This window comes from Nothobranchius furzeri, chromosome 15 (genome assembly GCF_043380555.1).
Source record: "Nothobranchius furzeri strain GRZ-AD chromosome 15, NfurGRZ-RIMD1, whole genome shotgun sequence".
NCBI classification, from domain to species: Eukaryota; Metazoa; Chordata; class Actinopteri; order Cyprinodontiformes; family Nothobranchiidae; genus Nothobranchius; species Nothobranchius furzeri.
This window is the reverse complement of record NC_091755.1, coordinates 38,683,855-38,709,135: the sequence shown is the minus strand read 5'-3', so window position 1 is coordinate 38,709,135 and position 25,281 is coordinate 38,683,855. Positions and strand designations below refer to the sequence as shown.

Genomic DNA, 25,281 nt, shown 5'->3' with positions numbered 1-25,281 from the left:
GTTAATCAGAGCCACCTTGCCTAATACGCGTCCGTTTGAAGTGTCATTTGTGGGTGTTTTCTGAATTAATGTGACACATTTGCAAGCGGAGCTAGTGCCAGCTCCGGTGATGACGTGGAAAAAAAATAGATCGAGCGTTCAGGGACAGTTAAAGGCTTTCGGACGGGATCGGTTCTGAAACTTTATAAGAATCAGGATTCAGACGTTTCCAGCAGCTCTATTTACCATTTCGGTTCCCAGATTTATGGTAAATAAATGAATATAATGCAAGACAGATGTAGAAAGAAATGGGATACAAAGTTAAAGCTGCGCATCAAATTATGAAACACTCACCCCTCCCCTCGGGTATCTTCCTTCTCTTCTGCTGGAACCGGAAACCCGCATTGCCAGAGGAAACGAGATAGTGCTGAACACCAGTCACTGTCTTCTAGGCCCAAACAACTTTTGTTGTTTGTGACTTCAAAAATGTTTTTCTTTCTGGGACTCTACTTTGTCCTAAAGTTGAAGTGGTAGCAGCCGTCTGTTTCACCTTCTCTGATACTGTTGAGCGGAGAGCCTCTCACATCAGTGGTGTTCTGCTGCTTAATACATGAGTGTGTTATGAGTGGACGACCCTGAGAAGTGCGGCAGTTCCGCGAGACCGACAACAGGAGGGTCCAATAGTTGCATTTGGTCCGAAACGTGCTATTGACGAAGGATGTTCGAAAAATGCAGGAGAACCACTTTAGTAACTTTTTATCTCCACAATATATTCATAGCTATACTACGTCTGTTGCTAGGAGGCGTGAAAACAGTGTTTTAAGCTCATTTGGGTTCCAGATTTGCTGTTGGAGTTTTACCGTGCATACATGGCTTATGGTAAATGGTAAATGGTCTGTGTCTGCATAGTGCATTCTTAGGGTTCTACAACCCCCCAAAGCGCTTCGCATGCTCACACATTTTGCCCCATTTTACTCATGTTGACTTTTTTAAAACTCCAGCACTAGATGTGTGTGTTAACCCATGTGTGGGTGGGAGTGCACGTTACAACTTATTTTCTGTGTTTTAAAAATATAAATGACTGTTTTTGTGATCATTCCAGGACGATACACACACCTGAATACAAATTAGATTATTTGCTCAACTCTAATGTCTGTTTTTTTTTCTCTTCCTGTATTGCAGGTTATTTTTATGCATTCTTTCTGCTGATTTAGACTCAAATATGTGTTTGTTTATTCATAGACCAGATTTAATCTCATGGTGTGAGATAGCAGCAGGTCCAGTAAGGAGAGGGAAGGAGTCCTACAGCTCGGGCCTCTTTCGTGCCAGGCAGTGCCGGAGTGGGGGTGGTTTACTTTCAACAGACTGTACATAAAGATCATGTGTCCAGCTTTTGTCCGCTTAAAGCTCACTGCGGTTTACGTTCTGTTCCTATTTTATGAATGCTGCTACTTTAGGTTGAGGCAGATATTGGTCATTTGTGAGGCGTGGAGCACAAGTCAGGGAGGATTGTGGTTAAGGAGGGACGAAGGGTCAAGGAGGTTGAGAATTCATATTTCCTTTTTTTCTAGCTTAAAATCAGTTTCTTGCGAGAAGAAAAAACAACTTTTTTGAAAGCTTCAAGTTAATTTGCTCGTCGTATGCGTCAGTGGTTACAAAAGCTACATATGCTTCTGTTTCACAAGAGACCTGTGTGTGTGTGTGTGTGTGTGTGTGTGTGTGTGTGTGTGTGTGTGTGTGTGTGTGTGTTTGTGTGTGTGTGTTTTGAACTTGAGCTGGGTTCAGTTTCTCCACTTGTGACGTCCAGCCGTCCTTCAGAATGATTCTCACAGATCGTCCTCACAGCTGCACCAGTGGGTTTACTAGCAGAGTGGGCGAGTGGAGTTCCCTGAAGGATTCTTCTCACGCCTTCTTCTGACAGGCGCTGGATGTGACCGGGATGGGAACGTTGACCTGTGTGTGATTAGTCAATCATCTCTAACTGACTCATCAATAAAAAACAGAAAATCCGATGAAATCCTGGGATTTCTTTAAACCCTTATGGTTGTTTCTCTGTGATTGTTAGCAGATTATCTGTTAAACCACTGGGCAGATACGAATGAAACTCTTCCAAAGTAATAATTAGGTGTATGTCTGTAAATGATAAACTTTTGGAATCAACCCATGATTAAGATGGCTGTCATAGCTGACCAGCATTACCAAACACAAAAATGACAACCAGTCAGAAATAATGAACTATAATTTGCCTTAATAGCACATACTTGATTTGATCAAAAAGGCAACAACTTCAAACTTTATCAAGAATAAAAGGATCATTCTTTAAAATGATAGCATGAAATGATGCAGGTGAGATATGAGGGCCTTTGACTTCTAAAGGTAAAGTCCTGTTAGTCATCACACATTGGTGAAATGACATCTCCACATTCGACCCATCCCCATGGAGCAGTGAGGGAGTGTATGACTGTATATGTCAGGTGGGGCCTTTGACCCCTCCCCTCTCCTGGGACTTCTTTTGATGATATAGATCTTCATCTCCCCTCTCCCTGCCACACCTGGTGTGGAGTGTGGTGCCTTGGTCTGCCTGGGTCGTGGCTCCCGGGTCAGGGAGTTTAAGATTTTTGGCATCTGCCTGACCAATCCCAGTGGCTGCCTGGTGGGGTCTGGGTCACTGGGCTCTGCTGGGTCCCCAGCGGGGGTGGTCGCCCCTGGGTCCCGGGTCGCTGGGTCCCGGGCTTGGCTGGCTAGGGGGTGGGAGGCTGCGGGCGGGCCTGCTGGCTTGCCGCCGATATCTCCCGGACTCTGCAGGCTGCTGGTTGTGGCCTCCCGGGGCGATCCTCTGTGCCTCTCAAGGGGAGCGGGGGCTTTTCTGGTCGCAGTCTCCCTGGGGTTCCTGTGCTCTGGGGCAGCTCCTGGATCTCTGGGACTTGGAGCTCCCTCTGTCTCCTGCACATCTTTACGGGGCAGATCTGTGGGCCCTCACACACTCTATTGGACGCTCCTATAGAGAAAACTTACATAAACAAGCGCGTGTACACACACAGGTGCTCACATGGTGCTCTCATAAGTATGGACTTGGGCACGTTCAACACAGGTCTTAAGGCTATGGTGGGCACTTAATGCACTGTGATGTATTACCGTGTGATTGTTCAGTTAAACAATGTTGATTATATATTTCTTCATCAAGTTGACGCAGTGATAGCTTGCTCTTGTATTGATGTTGTGTCCCATTTTTTGTTTGTTTTTTGCTTTTTTTCTTCTCTCTTTCTGCAGGTCTAGAAGCAGACTCTTGTTCATTATTGTTTATTTTTGTGGGAACCCACAATGTATTCTTTCTTTATGCTTGTTAAACAGTTTTTTTACCATGATTTATGATCAACATTATTTTAATATCTATATAACTTTATATTACAATTATCATTTTAGCTCTTTGGATTGTATATTTTAACCTTAATTTAACCTTTTTCCAGTGCTTCCTCTGTGGCAGCCCTCTGCCCCGGCGGCGGTGGTCGGCTGTGGTGGCCTGGGTGCTTTCCATGTGTGCCTGGGTGGTGGTGGGGGTCTCTGCCCTCCCTGCCCTGGGCGCCCGGTGTCAGTGCTTCAGCTGCTGCTGTGGATCTGTTGCTGTCGGGGCGGACGGCTCCCCTGATGGCGTTTCCTTGTCCTAATCTTAGCTGGTCTGGCTCATCTGATCTCAAGTATGCATGTGTGTGTGCGTGTGTTTGTGTGTGCCAGAGGATGTGTTGTGAAGGGTTTTTTATTGTCAGACTGTTTTTAAAATTCTGGGGATGAGAGGGAATGTGGGTATGCGGGGCCTTTTTAATTTGTTAAGCACTTTGAGTTGCATGTATTGTAGGATTAAGTGCTATATAAATAAAGTTGATTGATTGATTTGATTTGATATTTCTGACCAGCCCATTGTTTCTTTGACTGTTTCACGTCTCATTTTGTTCTTTTCAACCCTACACGGAGCAAATGGCACTTTTTTGTCTTGTGTTGGTTCTGCGGAACAGCTGCAGGTGTGGCTTTATGTTTTTGTCATGTGCCTGGTTAGATTTCTGGTTATCGTTTAGCTTCCTTAGCAGAGTGAGCAGAGCTTTGGGTGGAGTTGAGTTCAAAGACTTCCAGGGAGGCCTTTATCTTGGGTCACAGATAACTTTCACACCACAGGCAAGCCTCTCCTCCAAGAGTGGGAGTGAAGGTCACGTTAGCTTTCTGAACTTCAGAGCAGTTTCAAAGTGGGAAAGCAAAATCTTCTGTTGTTCCAAACTCGTCTTTACGCATGGTCAGACTGATATTCTCCAACCAGTTCAGGGTAACATGTTAACTTTAAGATCCGCCGCAAATATGGACTCTCCCATCAACGTTTGTGATGGTTTATGCTCAGATGGCATCCAGCATGTCCAGATGATACCTCATCCCAAGAGAGTGGGAAGCAGGAGATGAGCACACCAACGGCTGTCTGATCGGCACAACTGAATGGAATTTGTTTAGTCAGCAGTTTCCTTTTGAAAATGGCCCGGGAGTGTTGTTGTACGGGTGTTCACTCAGGGGAGAGAGGATTTGGGGGGATAGGTTTAGTTATTTATTAGCTGGAGCCTTTTAAATGGGAAACCTTCCATGACAGAGTTGGGTGGAAATAGGAACTGGCGGGCCATGCCATCTGGAAATGCTGGGGGTGGCATCCTGCCAGACTCGTATCTAAACTTACGGCCAGAGTGGGGACAGTCCGGACGCTGAGACGGTGAGAGCAGAGATAAACTCCCACTGTGCTGTGATCTGGCGGGCAATGAACTTTATCAAGATGATCAGATATGTTAGTGGCTGGCTCAGCTTTGGGCCTCCTCGCTGAGTCCGATGTGTTTGTTAGGTGCGAGGCAGACAGACATCCTTCTGTCTGTTTATGAGATATTGACCTGGTTGTTCAGCATTGCAATCAAAGAATATGGTGACAGGAATTAGCACTCACCAGCGCTGATTTATTAAAGTCATATGTACTTCTGCAGAATTACTTGCCTTCATTGTAATTTAGTTACTGCCTGGTGCCTAAAGTAGGTGATAAAGACTTATTCTGTGTGTGTGTGTGTGCGCGCGTGCGTGCGTGCATGCGTGTGTGTCTGTGTGCGCACGCGTGCATGTGGCTTTAGATGGATTTTAAGGACCTATCAGAAAGTAATCATTGTATATCTGTGATTGGAACCCATTAGGGGTCTACCAAGTTCAAGGTGGCCACTACAGCTTATCAATATTATTAAACACAAAAGTTTTTATAATTGAATTAATTTTACAGATATTAAGCTAAACCTTGGTGTGTTAGTCAATCTGAGTGATTCTTATCTCCCACACACTACCTGATCATGTGAGATGTTTACTTAAAACTTCTTCTGCTGGCGTTGACTTTGTATGTAAGCTGAAAAAGTGTGTGTGTGTATATATATATATATATATATATATATATATATATATATATTAGGAATGTAAGAAAATATCGATATAGCAATATATTGCGATATTTTTTCCTGCGATATTATATCGATGTTCAAAAGTTGTGTATCGATTTTTTGGAAGAATTTATGTGCAAACATTTGTGTATTTTCTTTTCTTTTGGTGCAAATCAAATGCCGTCCGCTAGTCAGCAGTAGGGTGCAATGGAGTTTGTTTCAATTCAATTCAATTCAAGTTTATTTATATAGCGCCAAATCCACCACTGAAATGTAAATCCCTCTATTATGGTTCAGATACCTCATGTTAATCATGTTAAGTATCAGTTTGGACCATTTATTGAATTTTCCTACAATAATTTTAGTCTAAAAAAATCGCTATAATTGTCCGACTGAATGTATCGCAATATATCGTGATACATCGTATCGTCTCCCCTGTATCGTGATAATCAATCAATCAATCAAACTTTATTTCAGACAAGGGATATGTCCATAACAAGAATAAAATAAAAAAATAAAAAATAAAAATAAAATACAAACACATTCTAATTACAAACCGTATAGGCAGTTGTTCCAATGTTTAAAAAGGACTGAGAAGTACCTCGTGTCACTGTAAGATAAAGATGACAGCGCTCTAACAACCGCATTAGCTGACAAACTCAGTCGGCAGATGAATTTGTAAATGAAGAGCCTCAGAAGTGCATGAAAAGTAGGGATGTTACTCACAACAAATATGTGACTTGCCGAAGTCCATCTCGGGAGCTTCATGAGGATTCTAAAAGCATCCTGATAAGCCACTTGAAGCTTCTTCATTACTACCTTACTATAGTTGCACCACAAGTGGGCTGTATAGAGAGGAGTACAAAAGGAACGAAAGAGGGACACTTTAACAGGATCTGAGCACATGCCAAAGTTACGTGCCAGAGTGTTAGCCTGCATGTACAGCTTACCGCATTGCCTCTTAATGTCCTCGTCATCACAGAGGTCACTTCTTAAAATGTGCCCCAAATATTTTACTTTGCTTACCACTTCGAGGACCTGATTTGTTAAGTTAAAAGTATCGCCAGAATTTCACCAATACACATCCCTAATATATATATATATATATATATATATATATATATATATATATATATATATATATATATATATATATATATATATATATATATATATATATATCGCCATGATGCAAATCTCCCATTCCACCACATCCAAAGGTGTTCTATTGGATTGAGATGTGGTGACTGTGGAGGCCATTTGAGTACAGTGAAGTCATTGTCATGTTCAAGAAACCAGTCCAGTGTTACCCCTACGTAGGCTCAGCTCCACTCCTAAAATGTTACCACCGCGGCTATGAAATGAAACCCACCACCACTCCACCCCAACACCCCACGCTCTCACATCCAACGCACGGCACCAAAATATTCCGCGCGTTATTACGCCCTTCCTCGCTCTCATGGCAGCGAAACGGTTCGCAAATGTAAACCCCCCTCCCCACGCACCACAGTTGGAAATACTGCAGTCTGAGATGACTGGAGCTTTGTGTCATGGCGCATTGTCCTGCTGGAAGTAGCCATCAGAAGTTGGGTACACTGTGGTCATAAAGGGATGGACATGGTCAACAACAGTACTAAGGGGCCCAAAGTGTCTTTTGATCGATCTGATGGTTACAGGTCTGATACTGGAGGTGACATGTCATCTCGTGACTAGACCCCTTCAGAGTTATGAGGCTGTTGTGAAGGACTAGTCTTGGTGCTGCTCATGGTGCTTTACCCTGGGGCCACAGAGTTTAAAGCATACTTAAACAGATTTGTGTCATTCAGATCTCATTTGCAGCTGCTTCTGCTGGCTTTGTGTGGATTCAGATGAGGGTCACTGCAGTCGGCTGTGAACATCTGTAGCAAGATTCACATCGAGAGGATGATAAAAAGAAAAATGCACCGCAGAAAATTTGATTAGGACTTTGACCGTGTCCAGTGAGCGAACTTTAATGGCATTTTATTTGCATGCAAACTCTTAAGGAGGTCTGTGAGAGATAACAAACAGCAGAAGTAAACACTCCACAATGCCCCATTTCCTGCTACAGCTTTTGTTTTCTCCCCACCCTTCCAGACCCTCCATGCGTAGCACTGGGTGGAACGTTTCTTTGCCAAGACTTTGACCCCTATAAATCTCTTTGTTTGTCCCAGGTGTCTCAGGCCTCCAAGGCGTGGGGAGAGGTCCCGCTTCCAGAAGATTTGGAATCAGAAAAAGATGTCCGGGCATCTCGGAGTTTACTGGACGATGATGAGGACTTCGCAGCTGACGAAGCTTCAGGAGGTGGGCTAGCTAAGAAGGATTGGTAACCACAAACCACAGTAACAGCTGCCCTTAATTCATGGGAGTCATGCTTCTTATTATGCATTCCTTAGTTTGTAAACCCAACCCAAAAGATGAAAATGAGAAGAGATTGCCTAATCCCAATAAAACATCTCAGAGGAGTGTAGCTCTCCTGTGCATTGGTGCAGCACTTATTAAAAGGGCAAAATGCTTTTTTCCTGGCCTTAAATCTAAATGTTGACCTCATCTTTACTCTTGTGTCTCGTCCTCCAAAGACCTGCCGAGTGGGGAGGAAGATGGCAGCACTCCAGATCCCGACAGCACAAGTGAGAGAGCAGAAAATCTACAGCATCTAACCGTCGTCTGTGACAGAATTTCTTTACGTGTGGTAGATCGCTCAGCCCGCCAAAGCTCTACCATCTGTAATTCAGACATATTCACGCAGCGTGTGTCAGACTTACACACACACACACACACACACACACACACACACACACACACACACACACACACACACACACACACACTGGAGTTTTGAGCGATGACCTTCTCATCCTGCTGAAGCCTCTCCTCCCTCGATGCCAATTTGCCAGAGTCTGGTCATAACACGGGGCTCAGGCGCTGAGACATAACCCCCCCCCCCCCCCCTTTAATCTTTTCAACCACTGGCCGAGGTGACAGCAAAGTAAGACACATAAAAGCCTGAAGAACAATAAAAGTGGCTTCAGAGCCTCTCTGCTAGCCAGTTCAATGCTGTGATTCCTGACCCCCACCATGCTTGGCATAAACACATTTGTCTGTAAGTACAGATCACACACAGTGGCACAAGGAACACGGTTTAGTCATTTAAAGTAAGCTTATCACCCACGCTTCACTGCTGCATGGTATTTATTGGTTTGAGGCGTTTTCTGCACTTCTCTAACTGATTGTTGTCGATTATCATTTTTCTAATTAGTTATTCTTTGCATGCTTGATTTTATTATATTTTTGTATTTAGAGGTCAGCGTCAAATGTCACCTACTGATGAAACTTTCACATAATATGACAACACATTCGACCTCTTGGTTATGCTGTTTGTGCTTGAATATTTCAGACCTCAAACAAAATTTAACATCAGATAAAGATGACTTGAGTAAATACATGATGCACTTTTCAAATGATAATTTAGTTTATTAAAGGTCTCATTCACTTGTTTTTTCAATAGTCTGTGGTATGAATGAATGTCTTGTGAATCATTTCGTGTGGGGGAAAAAGCTCTGGCAGTCCTGTTTCAGGGGTAAAATTAGGAATGGGTAGGCAGAAAGCAACAGGATTAAGAGTCTTACTCATTTATATTCAAACGTTAAGACCATTTTCACGTTCAGTTCGCATATGCAACTGAGAGTGGCTGATCGCATTTAAAAAAGAACAATTAAAGCCCTACTATGCAACTTTTTTCATATTTTTACATCATTTTATTGAGCCAGTATGTGCTAAAATGACCCTTACAAGTTTAAAGAAATGTCACTCAGACCCCTGCACCCCAGAATGTCGCACTTGCAACTTCAGACTGGCGGGCCACCATCTGTTGGATTTACCCCCAAATTCCACTACCTCCGGTCCGCTCCGCCCCCGCCTTCCACAGCCGCTCGCTTCCGAACTCAATTTTTACTGGTACCCGCTCTACAACGGCTCCGCTCCGGTGCGGAGACCTGAGGTGCGCAAACAGGCATGCGCGGGATTTTCGAGATCTTGCGATACAGTCCGAGCAATAAACGCGGAAGTTAGATCCAAACACCCGTTGTGTGGGAGAAGCATCGAAATGAACTGTTTAATCTGCCCATCATTTGTGTTGAGAGATCAGCAGTGTTTGGATCTACAAAGGGTGACTATTTTGATAGTAGAAACTGTATTTATGGCTTATTTTTGTGCATTTAAAGTTCAGCCGCCATTGATAGTTGTTAAAAGTTGTTAAACCTGTGCATATGAAACAAAAAACGCCTTTTGTTTATCGATTTATTGTGAAATAACGGAAGTTATGCTTGCTCCATTTCCCGTTGGGCGGTTGTGATTTCTGTCCATTGACTGCGGAGGTGTTCCGGCGTCCGGCAAAAGTAGAATCGATCCTATTTTTGCCAGATGGCGGAACAGCGGGCGGCGCACGGCCGCAGTAGTGGAACAGCTCTGACTGACTACAACGGGACCGATTTTGCTGCGGAATTCGTGCCGGAGCAGGGCGGAGCGGAGCAGAGGTAGTGGAATTTTGGACTTAGAAAAATGGAGTTGACCTACCTGCTGCTGCGGTCTGGTTCCGGCACGCTTCCTGCATGTTTTAGATCAACACAGCTGATTTGTTTAATTTAGTGATGAATCACTTCTGTAGAAACCCATGAAGGCTGGGGAGACATTCCAGCTGTTAGATTAAGGTGTCAAAAAGACGAACACACATCGAGGACATAAGTTTCATCTTCCTCTGTGAACGGCACCTTTAGGAGAAAACGCTATCTGAATCTACCTAGCTCTTTGTGAAGCAATAATTATCCTCTGAACCTTAAATCAGATTGTAACACTGTGATTACACTTTTGTGAAAGCTGGAAATATGTCGCTCACATCCCTCTGGGAGGATTTTGTCCCACTCTTCTTTACAGAATTGGAGGGTTTTCCAGCATGAACGGCCTGGTTAAGGTCAAAGGTCAGACATTCTTCTCCAGAATGCTCTCCTAAAGAAAATATGTGATGGTTCCATCAAATACATGGCTGTGCAAAGAAAAGAGAACCAAATCTGGTCATTGTTTTGTAAAGGTCCACATGCGCCACACCTGTCATGATGTGGGGTGCCACAGGGAGCATTCATAGGCAACCTCTGGAAGTGGTTGAGGAAACCATAATGGGGAAGTCAGTGACACCCTGATTCCACAGTTCTTACCCTTATGGACCATGCACACCTAGCAAAAGCTGTGGGCCAACGTGTGCTGGAAGAACATCCAGGTGTTTTAGAGTTCCGATTCGCTTGTCTCAAGACCTGGGGGAGTGTCACATTCTCATTTGCTTGGATTTCAAAATAATTTCACTGTAGTCACATGACCTTTCAAAAGGCTCTGTTTTATCTCCACCCCTCTGCCGGACATTTTTTTTCTGTTAATGTTGATGGTACGTCCCCGACAGGAGATGTTAAAATGCGAAGGAGGGGGTAACATAAGAAATACGACGGTGGAGTTAAAATGGTTTTAATTGTTGTAAAAGGTTCTAAAACGAGCAAACAGATGGCGAGCATTATAAAGATAATGCAAAACAAACAAACTCTCAAAAAGGTTAACATTACACCAATTACCAACTATAAAAACACCTGGTTAAAACTTATATTAAAAGCTTTATCGAACAGAAGGGTTTTTTTTAAATCCCGACGTTGATAAAAGTCTGAAACAATCTACTGGCTTAAAACACCTGGTAAAAACTTATTGTAAAAGTTTTTCCCAACACAGAAGGTGTTTAAAACCAGAGTCAATAAAATTGCAGCAAACCAAGTTTTAACAAACGAAGATCCATTTGGATCACTCAGAGTTAACAAAACAAAGGGGTTTAAAACCAAAACGAGGCGGACAGCAGAACCCCTGCACTGCTGCCTCTCAGACGGGCACAGCCTTTTTATCCAGGTGTTGGTCATCAACAGAATTCAGATCAGCTGTGCTCCTCAGCAGCCTGGAAGAGAGGAGGAGGAAGGGCGGTGTCAGGCTGATCACCGGGGCTGGGTGATCCTGGCTCCTGAATCTCACTGGCCAGGCTGGTAGCCGTAACACCCCCACACATGAATGAAAGAAAAAGGATAAAAGTTAGTAAAACACACAAAACCAACTTTTAAAACTTTTTCTTTAAAAGCAAGGATCACATTAAAAGAGAGAGCCCCCGATAAAAACAAAAACAGGCTATCTGAATCCCTAGTCTTCATGTTCGTCACAGGCGGGCAGATTAAGCACATGTGCATACGCACATCCAAACCAGCAAGGGGGGGGGTGGGGGGTGGTTAGCCCCTGCTCTTCCTGGGGTGCTCCCGAGAAGGTGAAAAGACCACCAACACTAGCCCGCTAAGCGCAACACTATAAAAGAAAACAAACAGGCCTCTCCCTAAAGAGGGAGAGCCTCTGAGCCTGCCTGCGGGGGTCATCTCTGGATCCAACGTCTTTACCGTCTGATTTATTTTTGTTTAACAAATCAAAGGAAGCCAACTCCGGGTCGGGAGAGAGGTCCTACCTCAAGTGGAGGAGTTTAAGTATCTCGGGGTCTTGTTCACGAGTGAGGGTAGGAGGGATCGGGAGATCGACAGGCGGATTGGTTCGGCGTCTGCAGTGATGCGGACGCTGAGCCGATCTGTCGTGGGGAAGAGGGAGCTGAGCCAGAAAGCCAGGCTCTCGATTTACCGGTCGATCTACGTCCCGATCCTCACCTATGGTCATGAGCTTTGGGTAATGACCGAAAGAACGAGATCGCGGATACAAGCGGCCGAAATGAGTTTCCTCCGTAGGGTGGCCGGGCTCAGCCTTAGAGATAGGGTGAGGAGCTCGGACATTCAGGAGGGACTCGGAGTAGAACCGCTGCTCCTCCGGATCGAAAGGAGTCAGTTGAGGTGGTTTGGGCATCTGGTCAGGATGCCTCCTGGACGCCTCCCTGGGGAGGTGTTTCGGGCATGTCCTGCCGGCAGGAGGCCCCCGGGTCGACCCAGGACACGTTGGAGAGGTTACATCTCCAATCTGGTCCAGGAACGCCTTGGGGTCCTGCTGGAGGAACTGGTGGAGGTGGCCGGGGAGAGGATGGTCTGGAGCTCCCTAGTTGGGATGCTGCCCCCGCGACCCGGACCCAGATAAGCGGAGGAAGATGACAACGAAATCAAAGGAAGTCCTTGCGCCTAGATCTTTAATATTCTAGTTTTAAATGATCTCCAGCAGAATAAAGGTTTGTTGCCTGCGAGGTTTCCTTTCAGAATTCAGACACCTGGACATACCTGCTGCTCCTTGGGTGGTGCTTCAAGCTAGAGCAGGGATGTCCAATCCTGGTCCTGGAGGGCCGGTAACCAGCAGGTTTTGTGATTTTTCTGCTTCAACACGCTTGATTAGCTGGTTGATTCACCCGTGCAGCAGCTCATCAGGCTCTGCAGAAGCCTGTTAATCACCTGCTGCTTGAAATCAGGTGTGCTGAAGCAGGTTAAAACGAAAACGTGCTGGATACCGGCCCTCGAGGACCAGGATTGGTCACCCCTGAGCTAGAGGGTCTGATTACATCAGAGCACAGTTATTGTTTTGGTGGCAGCAGTGAGCGCTGACATCAGAGCAGAGGCACATGGCATCATGTGGCCCAGCTCCTAGAAATAGTACTGCTGGGAGGCCTTAATGAATCAGAGTAGATTAAAGAGGATAATTTAAGCACAGCTTTACTGACATGATTGAGAGGAGCCGACATTTATGAGAACATGTTTTCCAGTTTTACTTGTAGGAAAACTAACATCAACAACGATGAATTGAATCGGTTCTGTTGAAAACATGGCGTCCGTCATCATTCCAGTTGTCCTTTAACTTCCTCACACAATCTGAATTCACGCTGAAGCATGCTTCTCAGGTATTTGCCATACATATAAAAACAGATGCTCTAAAAGTCACAATAAGGGAAGTTTATTCAAAATGTGCAAAACCAATCAGCGGTCAGTGTTGCATTAACGTACCACATAAAAGGAATATGAGATTGTGCCATACTTATGTCAGAGTTCTGCTCAGAGCGATGATGGTACCATGACTGGAGAAAAAGACTAACTCCATATTTAGATCACAGCAGCACTGCCCTGGAAGGAAATTCAGCTTCCTGTGCTGAACGTAGAATATGTTGTCTGAGTGTCTCTGTCCTGTTTGCTATCCACACTGCCCACCCAAACCTCTGCCTTCCTTCCCTCCCCGTAGTGATGAAGAGGAAGACAGAAGTTGCACTAGTTGCCCCCATTATGCCTTGTTTCCTGTTGTGTGACTGTCTGTTGAAGGTCAAAGAATTCCCGTATCCCCTTTGTCTCAGACGTTTACGCTCAATCTAAAATTTTAACGGTCTCAAATGAGACTATTTTAAACCATCTTTTGTCCATTGTTGCTATTTATACTCCATAATCAAAGTCTGCCGTTTCCTTTTGTGATGTCGAAGTGGAGTCCCATGTCCTCAACCTTTCGTTCTGACCTCCTAACTCAGAGCCTCCAAAAGATTTCTGGGATACAAATCAAGTTTGATCTCATCTTTGAGAGCCTTTTCCTGTTCCACAGGCTTTCTGAAAAACATTCCCGGTGCACCAAGCATACTCACCATTACACACGGAAAATGAAGACACAAAGGTTGCCATAACCACTCAATAAATGGAGAGAGCTAATGATGAGTAGACCTGCTAGGGCTTAGCTTTTTTACAGAACTCATCTGTCTTTCGATTCACAGACTTTAGTCATTTTATTCTTTCTCATTTAACAAACTGTTTAAATGTTCATATTTAGTTCGGGAGAAAAAGTTTGAATCATGTATTTTCTGTTTTAGTTGGAATCAGAGTTAAGCTCATGTTTGGATCTTCGTTTTGATTTCAATCAACGCTGAAGGACGAGTTGCAGAACTTACGTCAGGTTGTTGACTCTCGTACGAGTTCCTCCATTCCTGAGACGCATCAGCTGGTTTTACTTACCAGTCACATCAATTACTGGTGGGCGCTTGCTGACGAAATACAATCCAAGTTTGGAATCTTCCGTTATCTCTAGGAGAGAACATGTTGCAGCATGAAAGTGCAATATGTCAGGGAAATGTGGTGTGTGTTGTCAGTTTGGCCTGGGCAGTGGGCGGGCAGCAGCCTGGCCACCCACCTGGTTGAGCTGCCTTCGATGGGCAACGGGTGTTTCTCAGGGGCACTGCCAGCTACAGGGAGCCTCGGCAGGGCGAGTGGGAGCAGGTGTGGTTATGTTAGTGGCGCCTTTGTTGTTGTACTGTCCAGGAGGTGGTCACATACTGCAGAGGGGGATTAGTTTCACATTAAATTCAAATATTTCACACCAATCTGAACGAGTTAATGGAGTAGACACAGCAGGGCTGCTGAAGGACGATTTCTAGATGTCGTCCTCTTCTCACAAACAGCTGGTTTTTCAGTGTGAGCAGCAGAATGGCTCTAGTCACTGACGCGACTCCTATGATTTCATGATCCTCCTCTCTGTTGTTACATCAACAAACAAGTCGCCGTGTGCCACGCCTTGTTAAGAGGGGGACATTTAGGGCATCATTCAGTGAGTGTGTGCAGCTCTGAAGTTAATCTCTTCTTCCTCTCTGTCTGTCCAAGGCTTGTAGTTTCCATGTTTCGTGTGTTTTGGTGTTTTGTGTAATGATCTATGCCGCAGCGTACAGTAATGGAGCAGACATTGATTTGCTCTGATACAAAACCTTGTATCTGACCTGCCGGTTTTCCCAGATCTGTTAGTTTATTTGTCGAAAGCTCTCTGGTTGATCAGTGGCTTCCTGGTTTGAACACAAGGGAGTATCCGTATCACACAATGACTCTCCTGGGGTTGTTCAGATCCTAAATCTTTTTTTCTTCTGGCCAATAAAAAGCAGCACACGACCTTACTGCTAAGATGAAGAAGAGTGTTTTATTTTATCTTCACACAGTGATTTGTTTTACTCAGAGGCCGTGGCCTATTTTACGCACAAACGAGCTGAGACCAGTAATAAAGCTGTTGGCTGTGATTCTGCTAAGGACCTCCACATAGCAGAGGACTTTGAAGTCCAAAAGGCTTCATTAGTGCTAATTAGTTTGGGCCACTAGTCTTGAAGGAGAGATCAGTTGGATAGAGGCCACAGTTTCTGTCGTCTGTCTCCTGGATGTGCTTTGTAGATCAAAAGTTGTTTAGCCTGGTGTGTCATTTATCGCTATTAGTCCATCCGCCTAATCTTCACTCGACTTCACCACCAGACAGCTGTAAAAGTAAATCTTAACGTTATCTTCCGGTACGGATTTTTAAATCTCCTACCAACTTGAGGAATACAGTAATGAGTTTCAGAAACCATGTGGCGCTCTTTAAATGTGTGGTTGTGAACCAGCTGGATCCAACACACTTGACTACAAATGAGTTGTTGTTCAGTCATGTCTGCTGGAGTTTATGGAGTGGACTTCTAGAGTCTGGAGTGGACTGTCAAACCGCTTCTTGTCTCTCGAGTTCCCATCCAGCGTATTAACCTTTAGACCATGAAGGGATATGTCAGGTAATGTTTTGTGTGTGAGTTTAGGATTAGGGTTGGGTTAGGGTTAATAATGCATAGCTTCTGGATTGGCCTCAGTTTAAATGAGTCAGTGTGCCTTAGGGCTTAAAACATGGCATTCATGCTGACTGGTTGTTGCCTCCTTGAGCCCACCTCCTGCTTCTGACAAAACAGTTCTTTCAAACAACAAAAGGTTGGTGCCGTGTTACTAATGCAGGCCAGCAACAGAGATTCATTCATCTATCATCCTCTGCTTATGCAGGGTCGGGCCACGGGGGCAGCAGCTAAGAAGAGAGGCCCAGGCTTCACTCTCTCCAGCCACTTGGGCCAGCTCTTCCACGGGGATCCCTGGCCAGCCGAGAAACTTAGTCCCTCCAGCTTGTCTTGGGTCTTCCCTTGGCTCTCCTCCCTTTCCCACATCCCCCAGAAAACTTCACCAGGGAGGCGTCCAGGAGGCATCGTAACTAGATGCCCGAGCCACCTCCGCTGGTTCCTCTTGATGTGGAGGAGCAGTGGATCTACTTTGAGCACCTTGATTGCTTGTATTTGTTATCTTGTTCTTTTGGTCACTACCCAAAGCTCGTGACCATAGGTAAGGGTAGGAATGACTGGTAAACCGAGAGCTTTGCTTTCCTGTCAGCTCTGTCTTCACCACGACAGACTGGTACAATACCCTCATCTCTGCACATATCCGCTTATCAATCTCTTGCTCCATTTATCCCTCATTCATGAACAAGAGGCAGGGCCCTGTCTCTGGCCTGGAGACGACCTTCTACCATTTTCCATTTCAAGATCATGGTCTTGGATTTAGACAAGCTGATACTGATGCCATCTGTTTGACTCTCGGCTGCAAACTGCTCCAGCAGACGTTGGAGAACACGGCCTGATGAAGCCAGAGACCTGATCCTTAGGCCATCAAAACGGATCCCCTCCACACCTTGGCTACGCCTAGAAATTCTGTCCATAAAAGTTATGAACAAAATCTGTGACAAAGGGCAGCCTTGGCGGAGTCCATAAGACCAACGAGCCCAACTTACTGCGAACCAAGCTCTGGCATCGCTCATACAAGGACCTACAGCCTCGAATCCACTGCAGGATTTGGGATGGGGTGGTGTGGGTCATCGTGGACCAGCATTCCTCCCATTTCAACTCCAACTGTTTGTCCTTAACTCAACTATTTTGAGCTTTTACCTTCTTCAGCTTGGCCTAACACCGTTCCGACGTCCACTCGAATCCTTCGACTCCTATCCACTTTGAAACTTCTTTAAAAACTTGTCTTTCTTACCGATCTGTCTTGCTCATCCTGAGTTTGTACTCTAATGACGATGGCGCCAAACCCGGCGGTGGAACTGAGCTGTACCAGCCCGTATCAAAGGGCCCGGTACCCCATACTCCCAGATTACCCCCCCATAGGTCCCTGTGAGGGACACAGATGAACACCTTCTCCAGTTCCACACAACACATGTAAGGTGGTTTTCCAGGAACACTAGCCAGAACAACTCGGACTGATGCAGCTCGGCCCGACCACTGTTTCCAAAGGTACAGTTCGATATTTTCCCTCAACCTTCTCCCTTATTTTTAGTCCCTGCTAAGATGAGGTACCTGACAAGGCTGAGTAGGGCCGGCAACGTGATTCTGGCCACTGATTGGCTACGGGGTGGAGTCACCGATTGCTCCGGAGTATTTTGCTTTCTGTTTCACTGCCTGCATTCTCCTGGTTCAGAGTCTGACAAAAAGCCATTAAACTAAGCTAAATGTCCAGCAACTTCAAAATTTTTCAGCTGAGTTGTGTTCCTGTGGATCAAACAAGTTACCTCATACTGTTTACTGATCACCTCATATTACGTTGTCATGAATAAAAATCGAGCACCCCCTGAAATTGATGGGCTGATTCAAGCAGAGCTGTTTCAGGCTGAGAAGACATTCTGGAAAACCACCTGTAGATTGGTTGGGCGAACTCCCACGCAACCTCCAGGAGGCTTAGCTAGAGCTGTTCCAGTGGTCCACAGCCATGACGAAAACCAGATTGCTCTTCTGAATCTGAGGTTCAACTATCTAAAGTCTCAATCAATTACCATCACTGAACAATGTGGAGATTGCATGAGATCCGATTGGAACATCCCTCCTTTTACATTTTTATGCAATCTTACAATTTATTTGAATCAATTTTGGTGTTTTGAATTTTGCATTGATGTTATAAATTGGATTAACTGCTATAAATTTGAACACATTTTAATCCGAGAAACAGTACTTTGTTCTTGGCTGCACTCGAGCGAGCCATTACCTCCTTAGCCCTGTAGGATGTAAAGCTATCCACATTGAATGTGAACGGTATTTAAATTTTTACACATAAACTCGTTGCAAAATGGGACAAATATCCCTTTAGTGTGTGAAAAAAAGAGAAACAACACCCCAGTGAGTGTTGTCTCTGTATGATTTCCTCCAGTCTCATAAACCATCCATATTTCAGAACATGCCCAAGCCCTCTGTACTTGACTTGGCCCAACAGAATGAGTGCATCCAAAGCAGTGGGAGAACAAGTGAGTCACTACAGCACAGAGCAATCTTTGTTGCTGGTTCCAGTGCAAAGGATTGAACCTATGGTTTAAAAAACCTCAAAAAATCTTTATCTGTGCTCAGTTCTTCCATTTGAAAAGAGAAATAGGAAGTAGCCTCTCCCTGAGTGGACGATGGTGTCCTGTAGCAGCAAGACTGTATGATCCAGAGACATTTGGTTGGGCAACACACACCAGTTTCTTGAAGCTTGGCTGTCTTTAACGTGTGTGCTTAACTTTTCCTAAAGCTATCCTTTTTCCTGTCTTGCTCATTGTTTTTCTTGCTGTTTTGTGAATTTTACACATTTTGAACATCTTCAGTCTTGTTGATCTAATGTTTTTTTGGGGAAATTGTTTCTGATTGTCACTTTTGATTTTCTCCTTTCACATCCATTTGTTGTCCCATCCTTCCTCACGCTGACCCCTTCTGCAAATGTTGGCTAACCCAACTTTCTGCCTGCTTCTTGCGCTGCTTTTCTTCTCCCGTCCTTGTCCTCCGGCTTCTGTTTATGCCCCCTGCATCTCCTCCTGTTGTTTGCTCTCTGCTCCTCACCTCTCATTGCTCGCTGTAGAGTACTGGTGGAGCTCGTCATATCTGGGAAACTTAGAGAACCCACCCGAGCCGGAGTACAGTAAGTTTTCCCGTCTTGCATTTGGCACTCTCCTGTCACCTGGTCACACATTTCTAATCACACTCCCAGATAACGTTTCAGGGGGGGAAGACTCAGCATGCTGTGTTTTGAATCCGCCGACCGTTTTTCCAAGTTTCTTTCAGGCATCTCCTGATGCTGCTCAATGCCAGTGGAAAATGATGAGGTTGTTCCATCGACTAACAGATCTCATCGCGTTCGAGTGACAACACGTCCATTTCCAGTTGTTTGGAAACGCGTTGCTGTGATACTTCCTGAAAAGTGCTTTAAATAATTTTGATTCTGTCACAGTGTGACAAACCAGCTGTTACTCTGCATTGAAGAAGTGCGCCTTTTAAAGCACAGTGGTGGTTTCGATTCTGAGCACACTGGGGCCAACGTAATGAAGAAGCCAGAATTCATTCCCAAGAGTCCCCCAGAGGGCAATGAGTGGACCTGGAGACAGTTTTCTGGCTGGTGATCAGCACAAGGGTTAAATAGTCAGGGTCCCATCTGGATGAGTTGGGCTGAGACAGAAGCAGCTGCCAAATGAGTATTGAGTCAGAGAACGTTAAAGGAAAAAAAAACCTAAGCTGGGGGAAAGGGAGATAACTCCGAAACGGTGTGGTTTTTGCTTTAACAGCTCCCGGTTCTCCCTTGTTCCTTCAAATAAAGACTACCAGTACAGTAGGCACTGCCATGAGGTTAAAGGTCACACCTAATGTGGTTGGGTTTTAAAGGGCACTCCCAGTCAACTGCTCAATCTGCATGGGCCTCTGTGTTCAGAGGGGACCCGTTACACAATGACCCCTCAGTTCTACTGAACAGCTTTAACAGCTCAATCAGTTTGTGAATTATACGTGTGGAATGCTATTTTCTAGACTTTTCTTCCTGCTTGTTGCATCTTTGTACTGACACTTTCATCACCTTTGATGGTGGTGGGGCTCAACAAGGGGAATTCCCTCAGATGTAAATCAGTGATATAAAGCAGAGAATGGGCTCTGGAGTAAAAGCGCTGCTCATTAGCCGCCGGGTACGTCCTGGCATTCTAGTCAAAAGGTCTCAATCCCAACCGTCCAATGCAGCAGCAAGCTTGTAGAGAGCCGGAGGGTTGAGCCGCTGTTGACCAGGCGGCAAGTACCCACGAAAGTGATTAGATTATATGCGGGTCATATAAAGCACTTTGATGAGTAACTTTGATGTTGCCTGTCTACTGGGATCCCATTCAGAGAGTGGCCTATTGTTTCTATAAATCTTACAAGCTGCAGAGTGAGCTCTCAGCTCTGTTGATACATGCCCACCAGTCTGTTTTCACAGGCCATTCTCACTTTACTTTGTCAGAAACGAGGCCTTTCTTCACCAGGAATGGGATAACTCCAAGAACACTTGTTAAGAAAACTGGCTCAGAAGGATTAAAAAGGACAGATTATAATACAGTAACCAAGCAAAGCCCTTTAATCAAATACCCCCTGCCAATGTTCTCAATTTCACATTGCCCTTCCTGTCAGACGCTATTAAAAGAGTTTCAGTGCAAGGAGAAGATGACATTTGTAGATTAAAGAAAGTGAAACAAATTATGAGTGCAAACATGATAAAACAGCCTTTTGTTAAAGTCCAAGAGAGAACATGTGTTGCTTAAAAACAAGACAGTGTTGGTGAATGATAGAAGGATCCTTTCAGTCATCAAGAAGGAGGTAGACATGGAGGCTTTAGAAGAAAAACTATAAGGTTCTTTATGAGATGCAAACCAGATCTAGAACCAAGGAATCGTCTTTCATCAGCCCTCATTACTTTGTATTTGTTTCCAAGAAAGCGGAGCCTTGTTCTCCATCAAAGCGGTTTTAGCTGACGTTCTGAAGATCTCTCAAAAGTTTCCATTGGGCTTTTTGAGCGTAGAAAGCATAGGGTGGCATATTTGCACCAACACGATGATTTCCAGAAAGATAAGAGTTAAAACTTGTATGTATTGGTTTGAAGTGAAGTTTGCTTTTAATTACAGTATTTATTTATTTAAAATGTTCAGTTTTCATAACCTTTCTACACAATTCCACAGAAAAAATAACGTTATCACACTTTTATCCAACACATAAAATGGTTTATGTTACAGAAAACAGCGTCTATAAAACACAGTGTTGTGGCAGAGGAATGCATGGCCTCTGATGGAACTGGGTCACTGATATTATTCAAGTGGACACATGCTGTAAAACTCCCATCTTTACATCCCTTGTGATACTATCAGTAACAGTTTTAGGCATAGGTCGGTGGCCGCCTAGGGCCCCCTTATTTTGGGGGGCCCCCTAGCTCTGACCGCCAGCACCCTTCTGTTAATCCCACAATGGACTATTCCTTTAAGACTCTACGCACAGACAGGAAGTGATTGGTAGTCATTCCACTCCAATCCAGTTGGTGGCAGTAATGCACCAAATTGCTGTTTGCCAAGAGCCATAAGACCACAAATATGTTTATGTATTTAGCAGACACTTTTGTCCAAAGCATCTTACAAGTGATGATCGGCATGTTGCCCTTGAGGCTAACAACAACAATTACAACAACAACCAATTTCCAGTCAGTCGTAGATGGCAGTGAGGCAGCATGATGAATCATGGAGAGGTGGGAACAAGGAATGGACAGTAGGGGGGACGGGGGGGACGGGTGCAGGGAGGGTGCTATTGTAGAAGATGCTCTCTGAAGAGCAGGGTCTTCAGGAGTTTCTTGTAAGTCAAAAAGGAAGCCCCTGTTCTTGTAGTGCTTGGTAGGTCATTCCACATTTGTGGAACGATGCATGAGAAGAGTCTGGATTGTTCTGAGCGTGGTGTAGGTACTGCTGGCCGACGATCCTGTGATGACCGGAGCGGCCGAGATGTAAGCCTTTGCAAGAGGATTCAGATAGATGGGAGCCGTACCATCACAGACTTTGTATGCTAGTGTTAGCAATTTGAATTGGATGCGTGCTGCTAGCGGTAGCCAGTGGAGCTCAATGAACAGAGGGGTGACGTGTGCTCTTTTTGGCTGATTGAAGACCAGACGCGCCACTGCGTTCTGGACCATTTGAAGAGGTCTCACAGTACTGCCTGGAAGACCAGTTAGAAGGGCGTTGCAGTAATCGAGGTGGGAGATGACAGTAGATTGCACCAGGAGCTGGGTGGCACGTTGTGTTAGGTATGGTCTGATCTTTCATATGTTATACAGCGCAGAGCGGCATGAACGAGCAACAGAGGCAACATGATCTTTAAAGGTCAGGTGTTCATCAATCACAACACCCAGATTTCGAACTGCCTTTGAAGGTGCCAGACATAGGAAGTCATTTTGGATTGAGATATTGTGCTGTATGGATGGTTTTGCTGGGATGACAAGTAGTTCAGTTTTAGAAAGGTTGAGTTGGAGATGGTGGGATTTCATCCATTTTGATATGTCGGAGAGACAGTTTGATATTCATGCAGAGACAGTGTGGCCGTCCGGTGGAAATGACAGATAGAGCTGGGTGTCATCTGCATAGCAGTGGTAGGAGATACCATGTGATCGAATGATCTCACCCAGTGAGGTGGTGTATACGGCAAAGAGAAGAGGTCCTAGTACAGAGCCTTGGAGGACTCCTGTGGCAAGATGGTGCACAGTAGAGGATTGTCCAAGCCAAGATACACTGAATGATCGTCCTGTGAGGTACGATTCAAACCAGGCGTGTGCCCATTCTAGAGGGTGTGGACAAAAGGAAGCCATGGTTGACAGTGTCAAATGCAGCTGATAAATCGAGCAGGATAAGCACTGAGGATTTGGCAAATAAGAAGAAGAGAGGCAGGAGCATTTGTAACAAACTCGAAGCGGTAGTCAAAACATTGAGCATGTAATGGAGTTATCCTAGTGGCTCCAATAAGAGAAAGAAGCAGCTTGCTTCAAAAAAGATTTGAACTTCACTTCCGAAAGCGACGTCGTTCTCTATGTAAACATCAAAAGGAAGCAGAAAGGAAAGACAACGGAACATGATTAAAGGAAAGAAAACATAGACCAAAATGGAAAATAGAAGAAAAAAAAGAAAGGCAAAAGTACAGGAGCACTGACAGGAAGAAGAAAACAGGGCAAATATTGAAAGCACTCAAAGAGAGGAAAAGACAGAAAAAAAGTGGAAGACTAATAAAAAGGGAAAATAACTCATGGCAGAAGAGGGTAGAGTTTCGCAAATCCAGTTAAAGGTAAGATTGTCAAAAATGTAGTGTAAGGGGGCCCCATGTCTGTGTTCGCCTTGGGCCCCCAAATAGCTAAATCCACCACTGGATACTATTTGGATCTCTACTGTCTCCATAAACACTCCAAAAGAGAGAGAGGAAAAAAATAATCCATCCATTTTCTCTCAGTATTTGGCTTAAGTAACTTAATGCCAACCCTTTCAAAGTTCCAGTTTGTCAAGGGAACTTTTGCATGGAGCACTTTCTCAACACTTCAGGCTGGTGGAACAGCAGCTCTACTTGGAGCCCCTCCCAGATATCAGAGCTTCTCTGCTTAGAGCAGTCTGGTTGGAGAATAGGTGGGTGTGGCCAGTTCCAGCTTGTTTCCTTAAAGTCACAGAGCCCTGGAACATCTCATTCTGGAAGGTACTGAAATAAAACTTCTGAAATCGCCTAATGTGAAAGGGTTTTTATGCTAAGAACTTTAGGAACAAGTTTAGTATTAACCATATAACTTTAAATGTCATAATATGTCCCATTTCATATGGCAACATACAGGCATGAACAGAGACATTCAGCAGCACAGCTGATGGGGCATGACTTCCTGCTACAGTTAGGCTATGACTCATAGTTCAAAAGTAACCCACTGGCTACTGAACAGAAAATACTTACATCTGCAGTGCTGGACCAACAGATCTTCAGACCTTGTTTATTGATGGCCGTGAATTCCAGATTTATTTATAAATTTTAACAACCCATGTGTTTCTTGCTGTAACTGGATGCTTTCTGTATGTTTCGTGTGCACTTACACTTTCCAAAAATAAATAAAAGCAATCGGCCAAAAATACACAACTAACTCAATATTAAAGTCAAGAATATTAACACATTTTCTCAATCAGTCGGAACACAGTGAGTTAATATTTTAAGGAGATCGCAGATATTTTTTATGTCAGCAAGTGGCAGAGTTATGCTATTTGATGATTACTGATACTTCTCCGTCTGCGTGGGCGTAGAGACACGCAGTGCCAATATGTGTCGGGGAAGAGCTCTCCGACGGGCTCTACAAGGCTGGCAGAGACATGCCCAACTTCCTTCACGACTATTCATCACTTCTGACAAAATCAGCTTGTGATTGGTCACGTACTTCTTTTAAATTCGTCAACATCATCGCCTTTGTCCCCCTCCCCCAAAAAATATTTAGCGGCGGACAAGCAAGGGCACCCCCAAGGGGTGGCCATGGCCACTGCTAGGAAATTGCTGAGGGTTTGGATAGCAAACTGTAGGGTTAACGTTTTATTTTGAAGGCGAGCTCAACGGGTGAGAAATGTTGTTCAGTTTTTTCCGCTCTGGTTTGCTTTGCTAGTAAATATTCCGTTACGAGCGATTCTGTTGAAAAAGTGAAGAGTTTGTAAGGCGTGGGTTACGGCGGCAGTAGCCCAAAAATAATACTCATAAAGAGCAACCAGAGACTCTGAGTCATTACAGTGTAATCGCTGATATGAGCCAATACTGTTAGAGTCCAGCCATGTTTGCTCTGATAACTAATAACTCCACGGGTGCATGACCCATGTGATCTTCAGTAGATGCAATTACATCATCATACATTTAGCTTAACGTGATAGATTTTAGTTTCTCTGGACAAGAAATAAATGATGTGGCCACCTCTAGATGAAATTTAAATAATTTTACATTAATTATAAATATATAATTAAAAAGTGCCTGTGGGACATTTGACACACCTCTAGCTCGCAACTGTGTGTGTGTGTGTGTGTGTGTGTGTGTGTGTGTGTGTGTGTGTGTGTGTGTGTGTGTGTGTGCAACAGACAGTTGTACTTGCGTTTCTAAAGCTCAGACTGGTAGAGAATAGGCGCTAAGGTTAAAGTTAGACAAGAATCAATACATTTTTATGTATTTAATCTAACGATTTATGTATAAATTTTCTCAAGACAGCTTGAAGTGAGTTAA

The 25,281-nt window shown here is 44.4% G+C and overlaps 1 protein-coding gene across 5 annotated transcripts in view; it reads left to right on the top strand.

Moving 5' to 3' along the window:
• Positions 1-25,281, top strand: part of hspg2 (heparan sulfate proteoglycan 2) — a 169,979-nt gene that overhangs the window by 46,763 nt on the left and 97,935 nt on the right. For all 5 annotated transcript variants that reach the window (XM_070544796.1, XM_070544795.1, XM_070544797.1 and 2 more), the window contains exons 2-4: positions 7,610-7,739; positions 8,015-8,065; positions 19,100-19,159. In XM_070544796.1, the coding sequence (XP_070400897.1) occupies positions 7,610-7,739; positions 8,015-8,065; positions 19,100-19,159 (241 nt within the window). The remainder of the gene's footprint in view (positions 1-7,609; positions 7,740-8,014; positions 8,066-19,099; positions 19,160-25,281) is intronic.